Source organism: Anguilla rostrata, chromosome 9 (assembly GCF_018555375.3).
Source record: "Anguilla rostrata isolate EN2019 chromosome 9, ASM1855537v3, whole genome shotgun sequence".
In the NCBI taxonomy this organism is placed as follows: Eukaryota; Metazoa; Chordata; class Actinopteri; order Anguilliformes; family Anguillidae; genus Anguilla; species Anguilla rostrata.
The window spans coordinates 50,438,701-50,461,937 of NC_057941.1; the positions used below are offsets into that span (position 1 = coordinate 50,438,701).

Genomic DNA, 23,237 nt, shown 5'->3' on the forward strand with positions numbered 1-23,237 from the left:
GAGTGATTCTAGCGTTGCGTGACTCAGCTTGTGATGACATGTAATTTCTCTCTCTCCGCTCCGCTCTCTTGCATGTGTTAGCGGTGCCTTCCTCCGGTCACTGGAATGCACGCGCATTGCATGGCTTTTAAACGGACTGTGCTGGCCTACTGCCAGGTTTCAGGTGGTTTAAAAAAAACCCACGTTTCTTAAGCGTGGCAACTTGCAATGTGCGGTGTTGTGCCCACATCTGCATAAAAAGGAGCCACTTTGACCGTGACATTTACGTAGGCGACACAGTTTTAATATTCAGGGGCCTCTTTCTCTGGTACTGCACCAGGCAGCACTTTCCACCAGCTTTGGGTGCTCGATGGAACATGCCTGTTCTTTTTCTGGAACTTTCATTGGTTTAATGGGTGCAAAAGCACCGCAGTCCTTCTGAAGATTTCTCCCTTCCCTCCCCATCCCCCCCACCCCCGCTGTGTCTTCCCACCTTCTCCATCTGTCTTGAAAACCAAACACACACACACACACACACTGGGATATTAATGTCTTCCTCTGCTAACAGCCAACTGCTGAAAGTGCCAAGAAACCACTTTTAACTACCAGAGAAAAATAGAATTTCTCAGTGATTGAACTACCCTGAGAGGGCCCTGAGGCTGCGGCATGATGCAAGCATTGAAGCGGGGGTTCGGAACACGGCTAGAGCTGGGATTCCGTGACTTTTCCCACATTGCAGTGGGTTTGCACAAGCTTGAAATTAGATATTGATTCGTATTAAGGGACCGTAGCCTTGTTCCCACTCTGTTGCAGAAGTGGAGAGAGGGTTTTACGTAAGGCGCTGCTATTTATAGGCTCTTCATTGATCGTGTCTGCAGGGGCGATGCACCCACTGTGAGGGGTCGGATCGGTAACCAGTTACATGCCATCTATCCGTTCCAGCATCCTGAATTGAGAGAGAGAGAGAGTTGTTCTTACATGACAACTGCAATGCCCCACCTTGGATTTGAACCTGCAACCACTGAGTTAAAAGCCCACACTGACCAAATGAATCCCTTTTCTTCCCCTCTCTCTACTTTGGCACAGAGGAGACAAACCAGGTCTGCTGCAGTCCATCTCTGCCTCTGTTCCACTGGCAGTAGCATTAGCGCTGGCTGGTTACTGCTGTTGGGCTGTAACTTCCTGTTTGCCGATCGAATCGGCCCAAAGAATGCTTGAATGCCTCAGGTCAGATTGCATCATATCCTTTGTGAAGATGATGATAAGAGAAAGATAAAAGTGAATCCTACCAGAAGTGCACTTTGACAGAAGGTTGGACATTCTGATGAGTGTGTGTATGTGATATGTGTGTCTCTGTGTATGCACAGGTGTACATGTATTTGTGTGTGTGTTCAGTTGGTGGTACTGGTGTGTGCATGTATGTGTGTGTGTGTATAGGTGTGTGTGTTTGTGCATGCGCGAATGTGTGTATGTGTATGTATGTGTGCACCTCTAATGAAACATGCTGAAGGTTATCCTAGCATGGCCATGGCCTGTTTGGCAGAAGATGCATGGAGAACGCTCTTATTCACTGCATGGAATATGTAGTGCTTGCTATTCCCATGAAAGGGTTAAGTCTGTCAGCGTCAGATAAAGACACCAGTCAAGTATCAAAAGTAGGTTTCTGGGCCTGGAAGGCCTCTAGAAACACTGGCACACTTGGACAACCTCTGGAAAATGAGGTTGGAGGTTTTTCAAACTCCCAGAATGCCTCAGTGTTCTGTGAATGGTAAATGGTAAATGTTAAATGGACTGCATTTATATAGCGCTTTGATCCAAAGTGCTTTACAATTGATGCGTCTCATTCACCCATTCACACACACACTCACACACCAACGGTGAAAGGCTGCCATGTTGGGGGTTAGGTGTCTCGCTCAGGGACACTTCGACACGCCCAGGATTGAACTGGCAACCCTCCAAAAAACAAGTAGAACTTCTTACCTTGTTAACAGAGGGGTTATTTTTAGCCGAATGCTATTGTATTGTATTTCATGCTCACCAAAGAAAATTGGTGCATTTTCTGTCCTTCCTTAGCCCTCTTTGGCCAGTTTCTATGGCAATGTATTTGCCACAGCAGGTTGCCTGGAAACAGGCTCAGGCAGAGGGGCTGTGTGTCGGTGATGTCACAGTCACCCAGGCCAGTGATTGAGTGAAGAGTGGTGGTGGGGGGGGGGCGGTGCTTGAGAGCAAGGGGCCCTTTCAGACTAATTAGTAGGATAGACTGCAGCAAAGTGGATTAGGCCCCAGTCATGGGCATGCTATAATTACCTCCCTAAGCAGCTATCTACCAACCACTGTGACTTAGAGACAGTATCACAACCGCCTTGACAACATTGCTGCTGGTGATTACACACACACGCATGCACACACACACACACACACACAGACACAAACACACACGCGTTCACACAGAAATGCACACTCGTATACACACGGAAACACACACACACAAACAGACAGACATGCACGTGCATTATGAAATGCCGGCAACATTGCTTTCTCCATTGGGAAAAAAATATGGCTTTAGCCCAGACTTTATTATATTTACAGTGTGATGTAAATATCCCACCCCCCCACCCCCCCCACTGCTCCCTCCTCTGTGTAGAGGAGGAGAAGGAGACAGAGGTAGAAATAGAGAGAAATGTTCTTCCTCATCTGATTGAGTCTTAGAGTCAGAACCATGGTTCTGCAGTACAGGAAAGCCCCCCCCTCCCCCAACACACCACACCCCTACCCCCCCCCCCCCGGCGGCCTCCCTCTCCTGCCGCGGCGAACCGGTGGCACCCCGTCAAAACAAGCAATCACCTCTGCACAGCTGGGCGGCTCCGCTTATCCGCGCTGCGCGTTCCGTTTGGAAAACAAGGAAATCGTCTGGAAGGAGAAGCCATTTATTTTCCCCCTCAGTGAGTCGCTCCCTTTGGGACTGGCCTGGCTGGACACCCCCCCCCCTGCCCCCGCCCCAGGCCCTTCTGCTGATGAAGGGCTTTGGGCCTCATGTGAGCTGTGCAGTTTGCTGTTTCTCCCTAGAAGCGTCTGACCTCGCTCTCCGTGGCTGTGTATGGGTCCCTGAGGGAGGGGAGGACTGGCTTCTAAAGCAGTGGCTGATTTTCAGTCACAGCTGGACACCCTCTACTGAGTGCTCATGATTGTGTTTGTGTGAGCGTGTGTATGTGCGGTGTGTGTGGTGTGTGTTTGTGTGTGTGTGTGTGTGTGTGTTTGTTAGGCAATTTATCTCTTTAGTGCTGTAGCTGAAAACTTATTGGCTGTCTCTGACTGTGCATATGTGATGTGGGACAAAGTATCTCTACCTCCATCTCTTCTATCCTCCTCTCCTCCTCTTCATTCCCAGCCTCTCCCTCTCTCCCTTCCTCTCCTCCTCCTCCTCTCCCACAGAAACACTCACTCCTGTCAGAAGCACATGCCTGTGTCCCTGCCCCCCCCCCCCCCCCCAGCTGCGACGCTAATTGCCGCTTGCCTCCTCCTCCGCTTCACTAGCCACGCCCCCTAGGAGGCGGAGCTCCAGCAGCGGGGGAAACAGCTGCTAATTAGCCGCCCCACTTTGGACAGATTTTTTACCAGCAAGCGCGTTTCCTCCGGAATCTAATTAGCACTTCCTGTCACTACAGAGGAAGCTGCTTCCTGCTGCTGATAACACGCTGCTGAGCCCTGTTCTGCTGAGCGACTGTTCTCTACGATCACCGTCCAATCAGTTTTCAACCACCAGCCATAGTTTGGCCAGAATTTTGTATGATTTTCTTTTCTCAATTTTAACCTTTTAGCACTCTACAGTTAACCTATTAGCATGCTCCACTTTCATAGCTGGATATCCAGGTTAAGGGTGCTAGCGGCAGTGCTCCACCTGGGAATTGAACCTGCAACCTCTGAGCTATCGGTCACGTTGCCTAACCATTGTGCTACACTGGCGCCTCGGCGTGTGTGTGTTTGGCTTCTTCTGTTAAATGTGAAGGAGGAAGGGCCCTGCCCTGGAATGGAATGAGCTGCACAGGCCCCACAGGAAATGAGCTTCTCTTCCTAGTGGAAACCCTCCAGAGAGAGCAGCCAATCAGAGCGGCCGGTCTAAGCAGGAAGCAGGACCGGTTCCGCCCATGGCACCAATCAGAGACTGTGCCTGGGGCCTCAGCTTTTGTGCATGAAGGAGGATTTGGGTGTAATTTCTGATTAGCGGTAGCATTAACAGTGCCTCTTTCTCTCCTGGGCCTACAGGGGCACTGAGAATGCATTTTATTATAGTAATTTAATATTGTGTCTTAATATATATATTTTTTTTTTTTCAAGCAATTTACAGCAATACAGCGCCTTTCAAGTGATGTCAAATCAAGGAGACAGTGTGAGAGAGAGAGAGAGAGAGGGAGGGAGAGAGAGAGAGAAAGAGAGAGAGAGGGACAGAGACAGAGAGTGCGTGTCCAAGGCAGGGTTTCTGTCATTCTCCAGTTGTCTGTAGATAATACCCTACTTTCTCCTCTTCTCATGTTAGGTGGAGAACTTCAGGGTTGTTGTGTCCTTGTTTTCTTCTCTCTCCGGCTTATATAACCGCGCCGTTGCGTAACGCCCCTCACGGACTGCAGCGTTCTCATTGGCAGGGCTGAAGAGATCAAAAAGGCTGGCGATCGAATAGAAGGGGCAGGAGGCGGGCCTTCTGTGCGAGTGTATCTGAAAACCAGAGCTCCTGATTGGACCCCTTAGCCTTCAGTCCATCCTGCCAATCAAAAATTTCTGCCAAGCCCCACTGAAAGTTAAACCCCCCGCCCCCCCCTTATCTCTGTGGCTGATTGAAGGCCGTATCTCAGCCTTAATCCTGATTGTAACTCTTCTGGGAGGTGGGGGGTGGAGGTCTAGATTAAATGAAGCAGGGGCAGTATAGTATAATGGTTAGAGAACTAACAGAGTGAGAGAGCTTGCTTTTTTATTATAAGTTATATAGACAATAAAAGAGAAACTGTGTCGGTTGCCATAGAATAGTGCCTAAATATCCCAAAATGGAACAACCCCTCCCAGTCATCAGCCGCTGAACGTACAGGCCCAGTGCAGGGCCGGTGAGTCAATCGGTCATTCAGTCATTTGAGTCATTCAGCATAAACACTCTCCTATGAATAATCATAATAATAACAATGATTGGTTGAAATTAGATTCTGCTTTTCATCTCGGGGGGGGGGGTGGGGGGGTTATTATTGTTCAGAGCCCGGGAGTTTCACCCAGCAACCCTGTGTGATGTGTGTGGAGGTGTGTCCAAATGAACCGTATATTGACCATGTGTGAGGTAAGAAACGTATGTGATTAGAATGTTCTCGACCGAACATTCTAATGGTGATGTAACAATCGCTGCTTGTGATTGAAAGATATATAGAGTTCTAGAACACTGAAAAACATTCCAAAAAAAAAAAAACCTGCTCTTCAAAGGGTTGAACCCCAGGCTGGGGGATGTTCACACAGCGAACGTCGAACCGAGCCGCACGCTAGTAAGAGTTGGATACTTTTACTCAAAGTTCAGGCAGTGCTGGGATTGGGGGCTGCTGGTGATGTAACACTACTCAGAAACGACCACGCAGGCGGATGCTGTGGTTTTTACTATTCAGACTTTTTTTGTCTCCGCTTGAATCGAAAAGCAAAATATGCGCCAGCTTACATAACCCACACCACAGCGCCGGCTGCTTGTAAGATCTCCAGATTCTCGCAGCCTTTTTTGACTCTTAAGGCAGAAGTCTTAAGTGCTTAATTGAAAAGCGTGTTGCGTAATGCTAGCTCGCTGTGCGGCGCTGTGTATTAGCGAGCTCGGGGGGGGCGAGGGGGGTGATTATCGCTGAGCCGCACGGTGAGGGTCATTAACGCGGAATGGCGCTCTTTCACCTCACGCACACGCCGCCCGGACCCCCCCCCCCAGGTCCGCTGGGGTCTCTGTGGCTCCGCCCCTTTGAGCAGCTGGTGTTTAACCCCCCCCCCTTTTCCGTTCCCTCATTGGATTAAAGACCTGACCTGATAACTCCAGGTCTCCACTGTTGGGAAAAAGAGCTCGGTCTGAAAGACCAGGTTGGACCTGGAGGGAGCCGGAGGAGAGGTCAGGGGGAAACGTGTGGGAGAAGCAGAGGGTGTGGGTGCAGCAGAGGGTGTGGGTGCAGCAGAGGGTGTGGGTGCAGCAGAGAGGTTGTTGTTTGCCGCACAGCCTCTCCCCAGAGTTACGGGACTGGAGCTGTGAAAGGCAGCCGATCGGAGCTGAAACAATGCCCTCCAACACCGGCGCCCACGTGCACACTCTCTCACACATACACACTCGCAAATGCACGCACGTTCGCTTGCTCATGAATGTGTGTGTGTGTGTGTGTGTGTGTGTGTAGGCAGCAGCCAGGTCTGAGCTTGTCACGCAGATTCATGGCCGCCCACACGCACACACCTACGCGCACGGAAACACACCTACGCTCACTTATGCAACTGCACCCACCCACCCACGCACGCACTAGCAAACAAAGAGGAAAATTAGCCATGCTAATTCATACCGAAAGACAGGCACATACACACACAGTTACAAACTGCACACACCCCATCTCATGCTGATATGGACTCAAACACTAAGCTTGACTCTCACACACTCCCAGTCACACACCAGGGGAGGACAATTAATTACAAGGACGGTCATTTTATTGGATTAGTCTTTGGCCTGCTCCGCATTCTGAAACGCGCACTGATACGCACATGCGTACATGAGCTCAAACGGACGTGGCAGGTGTGGCTCTGTGTAAACACTCACTTTAAGAACAAAAGTACGAAGAGTGAGGCGTTCGGACACTGCCCACTGAAAAAAACTGTGAAAATAACGCCATCGTTGTCATAGACGGGAGACTGGATGGCGTTTGAGAGACTTACGCCGCGAGGGAATTCGGAACAGAATGCGCGAGAGATTCAGCACCATGGACAGCTCCCGTTACCAGAATCCAACGGGCCGCGTCCCCTTGAGAGCCGACCGGGCTAAAGATAGACCACACAGTAGCCTACGGCGCCAACACAAAAGTTCGATAAACAAGCCAACACTCACTGTTGCCTTTTCATTGCATGACGCAGCTTGTTTGTTTAAACAGATGCATTTCGACCGTCTCTGTAGCTGCGCACCCAACTCAATGTACAGCGATACGTAAAGAGACCCGACCTGGATTCAGTTAACATTTGTTCGTCATGTATTATTAAATGCCAGTTTTACTTTTTTTTCTACTATGAACTAATTGCTTGACGAATTCGTGTTGGTGATTGATATGCACTGCCAAAATGTATTTATGACAAAAATGGCAAACGCAAGAAATTGGAAAATTTTAATTAATCAAAAACGTAATTGTCAGTGAAAGATAAGGACGTATTTGATTGAATCCTGGCCTAGGTCTTAAATGTACTAACAACTGAGCCACTGGCGAGAATGTTACACTGTTGCGCAATGCACGTCAGAGTTTTGTAATTTAGTCCAGTAGTGAACGCTGCCAATTTCTCCGTTTATTGATTAATTTTATGTGGGTGTCGGCATCTGCAAAATTTTTTGAGTCCATTATCTGCCGGTGGCTACAGTAACCACAGCAACTGCGCACCCAGCCTTCTCGGGACACTGCGGCGCGTGAATAGAACGAGGAAGCCGGAGTTGCAGAGTCACAAAACTACGTAGCCTGCAGTTTTCCTATTTTTTTTCCTCCCTTACTTTCCCCTTCCACCCCTCCGACTATCTCTTCCTCTCACCCTGCACAGCCGTTTATCAGTACTGCGAATCCTTCTACAGTTCGTTTGTTTACATGATAAATTATCTCGTCTAGTCTTTTTTGTGAGAGCACGACGAAGCAGAGCTTACTTTTTAAGCTCGATTCGAGTTCGTTCGGTTCATTCGATGAAAAGTAATGTAACGACTCAATGAATCCCACGGAAGGTCGCGCCCAAAGCAAGCGCGCGCACCTTTCTGGCTGTCTTAATATATCTCCGTGGCCTTTCGCTCGATCTCCCTGGCAACTCTTATTTGTATCCTGCTATCTGTCTAGAAGCCGGATGCAATGCACCGACCCAACTCAGAGACCGACTGTTTGACCATCCTGCTGCCCAACAGATGTCACGGGTTTGTGTTTACGGCTCGGGGAAGCGGAACCGGTCAGAGAACCTTACCGGAGTTTTAAGCAGTATAGGCTACGTCAGTGCGCTAGCTTGGTGCCGTTGGTTAATAAACCAACTATGACATTTTTGACCCCCTTTGAACCATACCCGACACACCCTCTCTCCAACCCAACAGGGAACTAGGGGTGAGTTAGTTTTATGTGAAGAAAACTTTTCCCAGTGCAGTCATATTTTAACATAACGTCTCCTTGGGTATCTATTTCTTCTGGACATAAGGTTTGTCTATTAGGGAATTCAGGTTTATGAATAGACAACAACTTTTTAACTGCCTCAGAATTGATCTGAAATTCTTTTAAATTTACAGATTGAACCCTTGGAGGATTGTGGGTAACAGTCATCGTCTTTTGTGATCAATAATGAAAGACAAACCACATGGTTATCATGGATATTACACTGCCAAAGCTGGTTACAGTGTAGGAATTTTTGTTTGACTTTTTATTATATAATGACTATTATATTCATTCATTTTCATGTATGTGTGACATCATGCGTAGTATTTAATCTTTCTTTTCCACGGAAAGATGTTCTTGGGCTAGTAAAGGTTATAAGTCTGTTACTTTAAAGTGAACGTCTTCCGCGTTTTTGTGCTTGGGAGCGCAGATGGACGTTGACGTTTTGTCCATGTTGCATGAGCTGTTTGAAGATGGAAAGCACGCCTTCCTGCCTGATGGCCCCTGGATGACAGAGGAGATGGAACAGAACAGCCTTGTCTTCTTTCACTCTGTCAGTCCTTCCCCTCTGAAACCTCATGTCCTCTCTGTCTCTCTCTCTCTCTCTCTCTCTCTCTCTCTCTGTCACACAGCTCTCTACCTTCCCTGTGGGGAACAGAAGGTTTTCTGGGGTAGTACAAAAAAAAATTGTCTGGGGTAGCACAAAAAAAACTATTAAATAAATGTAGCCATTTATCTTAGACATGGAAAGAAAGGGAAGTCTCACAATTGGTCATTGCACTTTCTATGTTTCGACTGCATGGCTAATGCAAGACTCAGATTTTTTAAATGCAGTTTGATATTTATATGGGCTGTATATAAAAATGTCAGCACCACAGAAAATGTGTGTGTTGCCTTTAAATAAATAAACTGTTAATGTGAATTGTTTAACCTCATAGCCTGACCATTTTCACATTAATTTAGTTTAAATTAAATTAAATTAAATTAAATTAAATTAAATTAAATTAAATTAAATTAAATTAAATTAAATTAAATTAAATTAAATTAAATTAAATTAAATTAAATGCTCTTTCTGTGCATCCGTCCGTGCTGGGCGAACAGTTGTCCTGGAGCGTGTTTGTTGTCTTAGTCGTTAAATGGGAATACCAAATGCCCGTGGGCCCGTTGCGCACGCAAAAAAAAACGTCACGTTTAACACTCTCTCCTTCTGTTCTCTCTTTTCTCCTGTCTACGTTTTTCTCCAGAACGTCGCCAGATTCCCCAAACTCTCCGACTTAAGTTGCCTGGAAACCGTTCTTGTCGTTTTCTCGCCTTCCTTTCATCTTTCTTCTCTTCCCCGCCGCTCTTCTGGCGCTATTTTTAGAGCGCGTTTTTTTGCCGAGCCAGGCGATCTGTCTCCGCCGCTTCGGGTGATTTGCGAAACGGGGAAAAGGGTGCGAAAAGCACTTCAGGCGAGGAGCCGAACTTCAGCGGTAACACTCACTGCTGTTTAATCAGCGACAGGAGGATCACACCCTTTCTCAACTTCCTGGCGCGTCCTCATCATGTATATCTTTAGTGTTATGAGAAAAAAACCCTCATTTTAATTCTGAAAGTTTGAAGCTGCGGCTACATTTCATATAAACCTATCAGGACTCAACTACCTAAGTTGTGATAAGACTGACGTTTAGTGTGACACTGATGAGCAGTCCTATACCCACAGACCAGAGACTTAGAAATGTATTACAGGTCTCGAGAGGACGTCTGCAGTAATAGTGCCTTGATTGGCTGCAGTGTGTAGCCAATCAGATGTTGTGGTTGGATGAACTGTGTATCCAGTCAGATGTAGAGGAGGATGATAGAGGAGGGTTAGGGTTCAGGTTTATGATGATGAGGTACACACTGATGAGTCTGGCCCATCCTGTGAGCCTCGTCTGTAGCTGAATTGTGACATTTCCAGCTTTCAAATATATTTTGACAGCCTTCTCAGCTGTCAGAGCTGAGACACCTTTCATGAAACCAGGCGGAACTTTTCCTGTGACAGGAAATGAAAGGCTGAGGGGGATTTATCAGGTCTGATAGGGCCCGGCTGGACGGCACACCGGAGCTCATTGGGATGTAAATAAGGCCGGAGGATATTCTGGCCTCTGTCTGTGTTTTCCTCCTTCATGTTCATGCAAATGAGTCCCCATCTGCTAGGGCTGCTGTGGACCTCTGTGCAGTTCAGCCCTCTGTGAGCCTCTTCCTGTTTCCTGCTCAAGCTCGGATGGCACCCTGATGGGGCGTCTGATTACCCCCTGAGAGAGAGAGAGAGAGAGAGAGAAGGAGGGAGAGAGGGAGAGGGAAAGAGGGAGAGAGAGAGTGGGAGTGGGAGGGAGAGAGAGCAGGGTGGGGGAGAAAGAGATGGAGGAGTGGGAGGAGAAGAGGAAAGCAAGAGAAATCGGAGAGCGAGAGAGTGGAGGAGATGGAAAGAGTAATGGGGGGAAAAGACAGAGAAGGTAGAATAGGAGAGCAATCTAGTGACATAATAAAAAAGAAAAACACCGATGCTGTTAATTTCTAATTCTCAATTCTCCGTCTACTGAAGCAAGCCCAATGCTCCACGAAACCAAAAATGGGCAGAGTTGCAATAAGCTGTCAAACACTGACTTATTTGAAGCAGGAGGCTTTTCCTCCTCTCCTGAGTTAGGCACAGTGATTGTTGGAAAATTAGGGAGTGTATGGCCAGCGTATGGTAGCTGAGCTTTAAGGTTTTGTGGAGCCACCTCCTCTGTTCAGTTGACTGCAGTATCTCTGTTTCTGGCCTTCACAAGGACCATTTTTCTAGACATCACTGCCCTCTGGTGGTTTAGAGAGGAACTACAGAGGTAAGCACGCAAGACAAGAATGCCCTCAGTCCTCCCTGACAGAAAGGTGTGAAATGTTCTTCTAATACTTGTTACTTTCTAGTTTATAAGACCAAATGCTTGTGCTATACAATATTATATGCAAACGTTTATCTGGAAGAACTGAAGCCCTCCAAAATCCAAATACCTGCAGCAGATTGTTATGGGAAAACTGGGTTACTTAAGACAACTCCCCCCCCCCCCCCCCCCCCCGCTGTTTGTTTTTGTTTTCGTCTTAATATCAGCAACCAATTCAAAACCATGAAACCAGGTGACTGTGTAATCGACTGCTTTAATTGGTCAATTAAGTGCCGAGTAACAGCATCAACCAGCAGACCCTGCAGCCCGTCGGGACCAGGAGTGAAGATCATCAGTGTTCCAATGTGTAATAATGAGGACCCAGGGAAATCAATTGTCTTTGCTGCAGCATCACAGACTGGCCACTAGATGGCACACTCACAACGTGCTGCCGGGCTTGAAAGAAAAATCACGACGGAAGTTGCCCGTTGGAACACTGACAGGCAGACCTGTTGGGCGGTGGGGGTGGGTTTGGTGCCCCCCCACCCCTGCCAAGAATGACCTGTTGTGAAAATTACAGAGTGAAGTTTGTCGCTCTCCCAGCTGCGTGACAAAACGGAATTTATGGAACTTTATTTTTCAGGGAAGATTCTCCAGGCTTAATTGCCACGTATAATCGCACATGATTTCCTCTGTACTTTCCGATTATAACCACAGGAGCGATTTCCTTCGCAATTTCCCTCCATGCGCCTTAAGAGGGCTTTGCAGAAAAGGGGGGCTGTAATTTCTCTCAGCGAACAAACGCAATTTGTCCTTTGGAGCCTTGATTCAAATTACCCTGAAACGAGACGGCTGTTCAGCAGTCTCTCTCCGCGTGCTGTACCTGCACGGAATGTAGAATAAGGTTCTAGTGCTCAGTGCTGTGTGTCACGAGCCTTTCATCTGAAATAAAATAGCACTCAAGTTAATTCGATTCGAATCACGCACGCTGGCGTACTGGGCTTTGAGTGGTATGGCTGTTCCGTCCCTCCGAGTTCCCAGCATCCTCTCCTCTCGACCCCCGCTCTTCTCGGCCCTCGTCCCTCAATAACAAAACGACCTTCCCCTGTCAGCCAGGAGGGGAGACTCACTGGCTGCTGTTGTAGCCCTTTGAAGAGCAGGGTTTTTTTTTTTTCCTTTTCAAAATGCTAAGTCAGCATTCTAGAACTCCACTGCTTTCAGTCACCAGCAGTGATTGTGACATCAGCATTAGAATGCTTTAGTCAAGAACATTCTAATCACATACTTGTGATTGTACAACATACTAGATTTTCAAGACATGTCTAAAAAATCTTTTCAGGCCACACCTCTAATGTTTTTTTTGTTAAAAGCTAAATTTGTTCTTGTCCACGGGAAAGGGGTGCAATGTAAAGAACACTTAAGTTCTGCTTTCACTGCTTTCTTTCACACCGGTTACTTTAATTCACTCATTCCGGGTGGTCAGAACAAGACTGAATAAATGATCCAATTCACAGACAAATTTAAAAAAAAAATATTTTTTTGAAGTGTCTGTTAACCTTCTGTAAAAAATGTGTGAACCTCAGGCAAGCCCCCAGGAAATGAATTTGTACAACACTGACCCTTTCCATCCTTTCTACCAGTCATTATACCCTGGAAGGCCTCGATAGACACCGCTATATTTTTTTTCAGTCTGATTAACCCGTAGAGGAGTAATTACAGTAGCATTGATCCGTCCCTTTGAGCGGATTATGGCGATCGCAGAAGTCTGGGAAATGATGCTCGCGTGCCGAATTTCTGTCTTTTGAACGTCTCTCTCCGTTCTTTTGATGTGGCAAATGAGGCCGCCATTTTGTTTCTCCGCGTGCCGTTCCGTGCGACGGGAGACTTACAGACATCAGCGTTGCGTGACTGCCCAAGACCCGTCGCTGTAACATCAGAGACCCTTTTTTTCCCCTCTCAGAAGCATAAAATAAAATTAAAAAAAAAGCAAAAATAGAGAAAATAAGTGCCTTGCAGTCAGGAATTGTTTAGTTTTTTCATATCCAGGTTTTTCTGGTTGTTTCAACTTTTTTTTTGCGAGGAGGAATAGTTTTTTCAGGCTGTGACACAGTTTTAGAGACTGTGTTTGTGTGTTGGAGAAGGTAAGGAAAATACCCTCCTCGTGGAAGAATTGATTGATGGCATCTCCTTGGAAACTGCCAATTACAACAGATAGTATCCTTCTTATAATTCAAAGCCAATGGCATCGGGCGTTCATTCTGAGTCTCACCGCCAGAGGTGGAAAAGTCCAGGGGTCAGAAAGTAAAAGTCCTGCCACGCGCTTCTCCCGCCCATGAACTCTGGCCAGCTGATTTCACTTATTAGTTCCACCTCCTGGCTGAAGAATTGTGCTAATTGGCAAATCCAGGTGACTGGAACAAAATTCTGGGGAGGACTTTTACTTTATGAACCTAGATTTTCGACCTATTGTCTCAGGTATGTGGTTTCTGCCATTTCCTATTTTCAAAGATATTGTATATATTTGGGTAAGTGGTCAAAGTACTGGATTCTAACACCTTAATGTGGGGAATATAAATCTCTCTCTCTCTCTCTCCTCTAAAAGCCTCCGTAGAAGTTTCTAGCTGCAGACATTCTGGAGGGTGGAGTCCTTTGCTGACAGCTGACTATTTCTGACTGCTTTCGTTAGTTTGTTTTTTTGTTTCTTTGCGGGTTTGGCTGATTTGGGTTGCTTTTTGCACACTGCCAATCTAGGACGCGCGGAGTCGAGAGACTGATGTTCCGGAAACATCTGTGTTCAAAGGGCTTGCGTCTGATTCATTTGGTAAAGCTGCTATTCTTGGCGTTCAGACGGAGACAGGCAAACAGCCTCTTCTAGTGTGAGCTAACATCCACATAGGTTGCCCTGAGGTCTCTAGCACCACCTTGTGGTGATGAGACACAATGCAGCATCAGCCGTAGTCTCATCGCCGGGCGGTTAATGCACAGAGCATCAGGGAGATTAGATTCCGCTAAAAATCGCCCGAGGGATTAGATTTAGCTAAACGTCCTGCAGGTAGACTGCAGTTATCCAGTTCTAGCCAGGCTTGAATCACCACCTCCACTCTGGGCCCCAACAGCACAAAATGATGAGTCATCAAAACAAGCAACCGGCCCCTGGTTTATTATCAGACTCCTGGAACATGGGAGGTTGGGTTAGGTTGACTCGCTGGGTGACTTTAAGTATGCCTAGCCTTGTGTTGGAATGGGGAAGTCACACCATTTATAACGTGATGTTGTCTCTCTCTCTCTCTCTCTCTCTCACTCTCTCTCTCTTTCCTGTTATGTAAAATAAGCCAGAGCAATTCCCATAGGCCTGCCTGCGCCAGATGACTGCAGAACGCTGTCATGGAGAAGCTGTCAATCAAAAGTGTCTGTCATGTGGCCCCTCCCCTGACTCCCGCATAGTCAGCTTTCATAACGGAGTGAGAGCGCTGCTATCAGCCCCTTTATGGGAGATGTGCCTGCTGTGTGTGTGTGTGTGTGTGTGCATATGTGTGTGTGTGTGTGTGTGTGTGTGTGAGAGAGAGAGAGAGACTATGCTGGACTCTCTATGGTGTGCTGAATGTTGCTCAGTGTATAATAATTTCAGTACGCTGGCAGGAAGTTGCTGACATAATCCCTTTTACAAGTCCTAGGAGCTGAAACAGCCTTTGCACCTGCTGCCTGAATCGTTTAAGACTGTCTTTTTCCCGGTCTGTTCTCTGCATCGTTTAAGACTGTCTTATCGCAGGTTCCCTCTTGCCCCACTAAGCCCCTTCCTCTTCTCTGTGTCCCCGAAAATGAAATTAATCCCGTTTTATGCAGGTATGCAGATCTATGGCTTTTTTTACCTTTTTACGAAACACCACAAAAAAAAAAGAGGTAAGAGGTAAGAGAGTGTTACTTTATCAGGGCAGCTCAGCTACCGGGCGAAATAAGATTAGCAAGCAGACTCCTGAAAACAGACTCCAGCTACGAGTATGACCGCTCTGTGGGAACACTTCTAATGTCGAAAATGTGTTATGGTGGCCTACAGGGTCATTTTTTTACGCAGTTTGTAAATGTCAGATTGTAGACCGCTCTGTGTGCTCTGGCTTCCATTTCTTGCCCACGCTTGCCGTTTTTTGTCCCTCGTTTGTCTGAAGACGAGTTTTAAAAACTCGTCCATTTCCTTTATCCCAGCTCAATAATAAGCTTAGTAATAGTTTCTGAGTGCAAATAATAGCAGCAAAATAAAATAAAATTCTTCCTGTCCTTCGCTGAGGACATTGAGCACTTATGTGTTGTTTTTGTTTGAACAGGAAGTTGGGGGTTGTGGGGGCTTTGGGGGCCGAGGGCGGGGGTGGGGGCTGGGGGGCCCGGTTTGCTAACCAATAATGATCCGGAAGCCGCTCTTCATTGCCATAATGGAAGGCCAGTGCCGGAGCTTCGCTGATGTCATCATTACCATGGCGATGTCCGACTCAGACAATGGAGGACGCACTCCAGTCCTGCACGGCAGACTGGCCTGCTTGAAAAAAAAAAAAAATTATCAAATTGCTTTCATTTCATATCCATAAATGTACCACGGCCATTGCCGCAAGAAGCATACTAATACAGTACCGCCACCGGCAAGGGAACACATAGGATCTGTGGCATCCCGTAATAATGGGAAATAGATTAAGGTCCATCACCTTTTAGGGATGTTCCAACCTTGTTAAAAGCTCCTCGGAGGAGTGAGGAGCTAGGAGGCGCTTGGAGGACGCTTCAGCGAGGAAACACGAGTGCGTCCTTTGGGGAGGTATTTTTTTAGGAACGCGTGACGTGTATAAATGATCCACCCCTCCTCGTTTGCCATGTCCATAGTTGACACAAGCTTCAAACTGACGCTTGAAAGAGCAAAGGGTGTTCCTTTTGCCTAATACACATTTGCTTGATTCCTCCATTATCGCATGGTGTGCAAGTTGCTCTGGGTTACAGCATCTGTTCAATGCCTCCAAAGTAACTGCCCCTGTGCTCACAGTAAACTGTCCAGTGTTAATTCCGGTCTGGCCGAGTACATGTGAGTCCAACAGGGAGCATGCGTGCTCTGTGAGCGTTGATTTAACGCTGAACGTTTTCCTGTGCTCTGTGTCTGTCTCGCAGCGCGGGAAGAGTTCCCTGCAGTTCAGGAGACCGTGTAAATGAGCTGTGTATTCTTACAAAAAAACGAAACGCCTTAAAAAAAATAAACGATTCTGTGAACTACAATGAAAACGGTGGAGTCGTAGTTAGCTTTGCGGGTGACGCAGAGGTATAAGCAGACCGGCTGCTATACATATGAAATGCATATTTATTTGGTGGCAGGTTATGTAAAATGCTCAGTGCATTGGAACTGCATTTATATGCATGCATGGAATTAACCGGGGACATTTCTGCTGGAGTTGAACACTAATGGTGCGGATGCCAGGAGAACAGGAATGAACGGTTCAGCCGGACGAAAAGGATTCTGGGAGAGCAAAGCAGTGCAGTGGGTGGAAGAAACGTGTGTGTGTGTGTGTGCTGAAATGTAGGATTGATTCAATGATCGCTGCTTTGTATGTATGCGTGTTTGTACGGAGTTTGGTGCTAAGGCACGGAGGCCATTTTGGCTCTGAGGTACTGGTGCATTACTCTTTGTCCGTGTGCCATCTGGGGGGAATGGTCACGTGACGGACAGCTCAGATGTGTTCCGTGTCAGGAGGGAGGAAGGGGGAGGGGCCAAATCTGACCCAGATACCATCAGCACAGCCGTAAGGGGTCGGAGTCCAGTGGAACCCTGGAAACTGAGGAAGGTGTTACGATGCAGCGTGTGTGTGTGTGTGTGTGTATGCTGAACATACGGAGAGGATGTTCAAATGTATAGCTGCTCAATGATATAAAGATATAAAGGGTCTCATTGGCTGTTTTTCTCAGGTACAGTGTGGTAACATACAGACTGGAAACAGGAATCCCGTCAGTAATTTATCATGATGATGTGATGGGCTGGCCAATCAGGTGGCAGGAGGGTGGAACCCACATGGCAGCCAAGATGACAGTTGCCCTGGTGATTTTAAGAGGTGGAGATTCAATGCCTGACCACTGAATGGAGGCCATAGCTCATTGATATTTCTTTCCCTGTCATACAATGTTAAGGGGTAGACATTTTTTGTTTGACTACTTTTGTATTACATTTGTGTCAACATATTTTTTTGTTCTTCTGTGAACTGAAGGGGGGGGGGGGCGGGTCCGTGCACGACAGGCAGCATGCTAAGTGGTCGGCTGTGCTGTCTGTCTCTCTCTCGTCACCCAGGTGATGTGCCTTCAGGATTTCTTCGGGGACGACGACATCTTCATCGCGTGCGGCCCGGAGAAGTTCCGCTACCAGGACGACTTCCTCCTGGACGACAGCGGTAAGACCGTGCCACCGGATTTATCCTGCGACTGCGTGCGTTCTCTCTGTCCTCTCACTCTCTACCTCTCTACCGCTCTAACTCTCTCCTTCTCTACCGCTCTACCTCTCTCCCTCTCTACCGCTCTACCGCTCTACCTCTCTCCCTCTCTACCGCTCTACCTCTCTCCCTCTCTACCGCTCTACCTCTCTCCCTCTCTACCTCTCTCACCCTCTACCTCTCTCCCTCTCTACTTCTCTACCTCTCCCTCTCTACTTCTCTCCCTCTCTACCTCTCTAACTCTCTACCTCTCTCTCGCTCTCTGCCTCCCTTTCTCTCTCTCTCTCTCTCTCTCTCACTCGCTCTGCCTCTCTCCATTTCTTTTCTCCTTTGTTTTCTCCTGCGTTTTGGCTGGATTGTGAGGCGGCTGGTCATAGTGGCAGGTCTGGGTTTTTTTTGCCTGTGTGTCTGAATAATTTTCTCTAATGACCTGGTAAGGGTGGGATGAATTAGAATGTTCTCTCTCTCTCTCTCTCTCTCTCTCTCTCTCTCAGTTCACTCCTCCTGTCCCCTGCTTCGTCTGGCCGTCCCACACACCGCCCGACGCACACAGTATTCATTCCCTTCCCTCGTTATCTCACCCGTTTTTTCGGGAAGGAGAGTGGACCGATAGCCCCTCCCCCGTCCTCTTCCCACCTTGCACCTCTTCACAGACTCATACCCTGGTCTCTGCTGACAGCTGAAGCAGAGTCCTCCTTTTGATTGGCCGAGCTGCTTCCCCTGTCTCTCCCTTTCAACCACTAAATTCCTTTTTTTCTCTTCTATCTCTCCCCTTCTTTCTCTTTTTTCACTCCCTCACCCTTTCTCCCTTTGCTTTTATCTCTTTTTCTGTTTCTCTCTCCTCTCACCATCCACCCCTTTCACTCTCCCCCCCACTTCTCCCATCTGCCTCCCTTCATGGGGGAGGTGTGGATCAGTCACACTCATTTTTATTCCTCCCTCTCTCCTTCTCTCCTTCTGGCTCTCTGCCACTCCATGTGAGGGTCTGCCTGCCTGACCCACAATCCCCCACCAGAGCCCTACCCACAATCCCATACCTGAGCCCTACCCACAATTCACCACCAGAGCCCTACCCACAATCCCCCACCAGAACCCTACCCACAATCCCCCACCAGAACCCTACCCACAGTCCCCCACCTCTGCCTGACCCACAATCCCCCACCTGCGACCAGTCCACCATCACACTTTGGTCTTCTTGGTTTTTTACTTTTCTTCAAGAAAAATGTCAGCCAGCACCAAGTCTGACCACCTCCCCTGTCCACCCCCCCCTCTCCTTTCCCATCAGACTTGGCCGCCTTCCCTCCCCACATTTCATGAAGAGAAAACCTGATAAGATCATCTTGACCACTTTTAACTCGTAGCAGATTTCTGTGAATGTGACATATTTCCACCACAGCCCGTCTCTTAAAGAAGAGAGAAAACAAACAAACAAAAAAAAATCTTCCCAGTAACAGGAAGTTGACACTGCCCCTGTTGTACCATCACTTTGGTCTATTTATGAATCAGTGGTGTTAGAATGACTGAGAGATCTTCAGACCCATCACACGTCTCATGACTGCACTGCTTTCACTTACAAACACCCTCGCGATGGAGAGACTGATATGAGAGAGAGAGGGAGAGAGAGAGAAGGGGGGAGAGGGAGAGATGAAGAGAGATGATGTATTTTATCATTGTTATTTTTGTTATTACTGTTGTTATTGTCATTTTAACTGTCATGGCAACATAGTTGCAATAACAAATACACGAGCTTTGGCAATATATATGTTGTTAAATACGCCAGGCCAGTAAACAATGTTTTAAAGGGGAATTTGAAATTCAGAGCAGGAGAAAGAGAGGGAGATAGAGAGAGGGAGTAACTGGCTTTCTAAACTGGCTAATGATGTGTAACGCTAATAGATAATTATCTATGTGCTCGCTATGTTTGCAGGACTTTGTTTGCTCCATAGAATGTTGGGGGTTGTAGTTTTATCTGATTCTACATTTGCATTAAACTGAGGCGTTTGGCAGATGCTGTTATTCGGAGTGGCTTACATAAGCGCGTGCCTACAAGGTTAGACAACGAACAATGCTACCGCTGTGTCAACAGGCCCACAACCAATAGTAGCACTCAATATATATTCAGAGTTCAGTGTCAGGTGAGCACCAATTTAATTTCTTTGAATATTTACGGTTATGTAACAATTAATGGTCTGTTCCAGTTGCCTAAAACACAATTGATGAAAAGTTGTGTCTTTTCAACGTCAGAATCTCTGCTTTTCATAATCTTTTTCTTTAGAGTCTCTTTATTTTTATGGACTGTTGAAACCAAAATAATTTAATATATTTTCCAGCACTAATACTGGGCTGATCAGAAAAGTCTTTGCCCCCCTGTGCAATAGTTTTGGGACATTATACTCAAATCTGGGCCTTGTGGCCAGTAGTACTGCAGTAAAAAATGTCTGTGAATTTCACAGTAAAAGTCTGTAAAATAGTGGCGATGTGAAACTGTAAACAAACAGCTGAAATGTAAATAATTGTATTATCTCAGTGAAACATTCATACATATAGCGTTTGTTAGATATATAACCTGGTACCGTACGCTTAATATGTTGTTATTGTTATTTATACGGTGAATAACAGCAACCACTGGCAACAACTTTGAATATAAAATCTACTAATTTTTAATAGTGTGGTTTTCATTTGTTCTGCCTAATCAGGACTGATATAAACCCAGGACACCAAGCGAATTAAAGCTCTGGCCAATCAATGGTATTATTCAATCAACGAACTGTCAGAAAGGAAAGAAATCAGCAGCACTTCTGGCCCTGAGGGAAAGATTTGAGTGTCCCCTGGTTTAGGGGACCCCTGTGTTAGAGGGACAGAGTTTAGGGGTACGCAGGGATGCAGGGATGAGGTACAGAGAGACGGACATAAGGGGGTAATGAGCGACAGAGCAACGGGTACGTGTGTGGGGGATAAAGGGAGTGAGGGACAGAGAGAGAGGGGGAGAGAGAGAGAAACAGAATGACGCATGTGTGAGAGGGATGGAACCGGAGTGAGAGGTTGATTAATGGTGCGAAGAGAGGGAGAACCCCCGGGAGAGAGATTGGGTGGGCAGTGTGTGTGTGCGTGTGTGTGTGTGTGTGTGTGTGTGTGTGTGTGTGTGTGTGTGTGAGTGTGTGTAGTGGTCATTGCGTGTGGTGTGTGTGCTTGTGTGTATGTGTGAGTGTGTGTGTGCGCATGTGTATGTGTGTGAGTGTGTGTGTGCATGTGTGTGTGTGTGTGTGTGTGTATGTGTGTCTGCCTGTCAATGCTTGCTTGTGCGTGCTTCTGGGCATGGGTGACTAAGACGGCATTGCGTGTGTGAGGGGGACGAGGGCGAGCGTTGGGTGGAGGTGCAGGTGGAGGTGGTGGGGGGAGGGGTGTGGAATGACGACTTGAGAGGATGGCACTGGGGGGGTGGGGGTGGGGGTGGGGGTGGGGGGGTTGTGGGGCGAGGGATCAGTGGAACAGATGAACCCCCGCCACGGGCATTTCCTGCAGCATCATCGAGCTGGCAGATCCCCGTGCCGGCATGTGACCCCCCCTGCACCCCCCCCCCCCCCCCCCCGCCAGTCCTGCTGTCGCTTTAAACCAGCGTGTGCAACGGCACCCATCCTATCCCTACAGGACACTACTGTTTCCACACACAAGGCCAGTTACTGGGGATCTGCCCAACTCTAAAGACTACAGATCACCACACGGCTGGTTCCCATCCACACATTAGCACAGAGGTGAAAGGGCCTGTGTCCTCAGCGTCGTGCGTTTAATACCCAGACAGGCCTCTGAGGCTTGGGGTCTGTGTGGTGGGGCAAGTAGACTGCATCACCTTACAGACACCGGTAAACGTCAAGACGCTGCGATGAGCTTACTGCCCATATGGCACATGCATTTACCAGCTTTTAGCCAAAATATGAGCCTTATTGGTAATCCTGGACTTGTCTGTTGAAAGATTATATAAATAAAACTTCAGCTTCCTCTTATACAGCTGTGTTATATGCTAGACCTGTGGTCTACCTGTTTTGCGTGAAGCCGCTGAAGAACTAAGTTTCTCGCTGCTTGTGTTAACAAACAGAACAGGGAAGAGTTAATTTTTTTTCTGGTTGATTGTTGTCAGATATGGAATGAAGAAGAAGGAAAAAAAAAAAAAGAAGTTAACTAACTTCCAAAGAGTGCAGACAGTTCCCTGTGGGATTTAGCCATTCAAGACTCAACTCTTAATTATTAGTGGCATTTGCTTTCTGACACGTCCTCAGCAATTACTGGTCGCTAATTTGAATTAATTACTTGTCAAAAAGTGATAGCTGCATAGAAGACAAACAATGGCCCGTATGAGTTCTTTTAACCTTAATTTCTGAAGAGTAACAATCGCGATCGCGGGTTTGTTTCGCTGGAGAGAAAACGCGGCCATTAAACATAATTAGCCCATACATGTCAGTGTCGGATCTGCCATTCTAGAGTGTCCTAGAACTCCGCTGCTTTCAGTCACCAGCAGCGATTGTGACATCAGCATTAGAATGCTCAGTAAAGAACGTTCTAATCGCATGTCTGTGATCTCACACCTTTAAGGGTTAATGAAGTAGTTTTAATCATTAGAGAACTGAAATCATTTTAATGGTACCACTTGTATGGTTAATTTTTTGTAATTATGGTGAATAATGAAAAGCATGACAAAAACATTTTTTCTGTTATGGGGTTATTTCATTTGGAATGGAAAGGTAGATAGATTTTGAAGTGTTTTTGTTATTAATGAATGACTGACCCATTTTTCTTCTAGACTGAAATAGGATTTATTTTCTTCTGAAGGCTGTTCTCCTTGAAATACATTGATATATGCAGACTACAGTCTAAAAAATATTGAGGTTTAATATGAAAAAGTGAGTCTTTAGACATTTGTAGAGGACAACCAGTGTAGGTAACTTTAAGGGGATCATTACATCAAAGGCTGAATTTAAATCTGCATTAATCTTAAAATCAGCATCAATCCAGAAACACAAGATGCTACTGTGCCTGTTTTTTAATTTATTTTTTAGAAACGTTTAGCCAGTTCTGCAGACTCAAAGTCATTTTCATCATGCCCAGCGACGGGCTTCTTGATGAACATTTCATTTTGCCAGGGGCTTGTGATTGGATGACTCATGGAGCGGTCACAGCGTTAAAGAACAAAGCAATAACTGCCACCCCACACCGTGACACTCACTTCTAATTACACGTTTGTCATAATGTAAAAAAAAAAAACAGAGAGTGCAGAAATCTGCCACGCTGCTGTACGTTTCATGGACCCCTAACCAGCCCCACCCCCAAAGCAAAATGGTAGAAATGTGTTTTTTCAAAAGTCAGCAGCTCTGTGTGAGCGAGAGTCGGCCTTATCGCCCATATTTGGTCCGCACGGTTGCCGGATATCGCAAGGCTAAGTACCAGTTTGCGTTCGTGAGACGGAATCCAGATTTGACAAGTCTGAGCTTTAACTGGGAGATTTGTTCTGCAAGCTCGTACGCCACAGAAAGATGATTCTTAAACTCAGGGCTGAAAACATCTGATAAGGAGGATGT

General features: G+C 46.8%; 1 protein-coding gene across 5 annotated transcripts in view; it reads left to right on the forward strand.

The window, feature by feature from the left end:
* The window catches only part of dclk1a (doublecortin-like kinase 1a), a 78,373-nt gene that overhangs the window by 8,281 nt on the left and 46,855 nt on the right, over positions 1-23,237 (forward strand). For all 5 annotated transcript variants that reach the window (XM_064352712.1, XM_064352714.1, XM_064352713.1 and 2 more), the window contains exon 4: positions 17,529-17,628. In XM_064352712.1, coding sequence (XP_064208782.1) covers positions 17,529-17,628 — 100 coding nt within the window. The remainder of the gene's footprint in view (positions 1-17,528; positions 17,629-23,237) is intronic.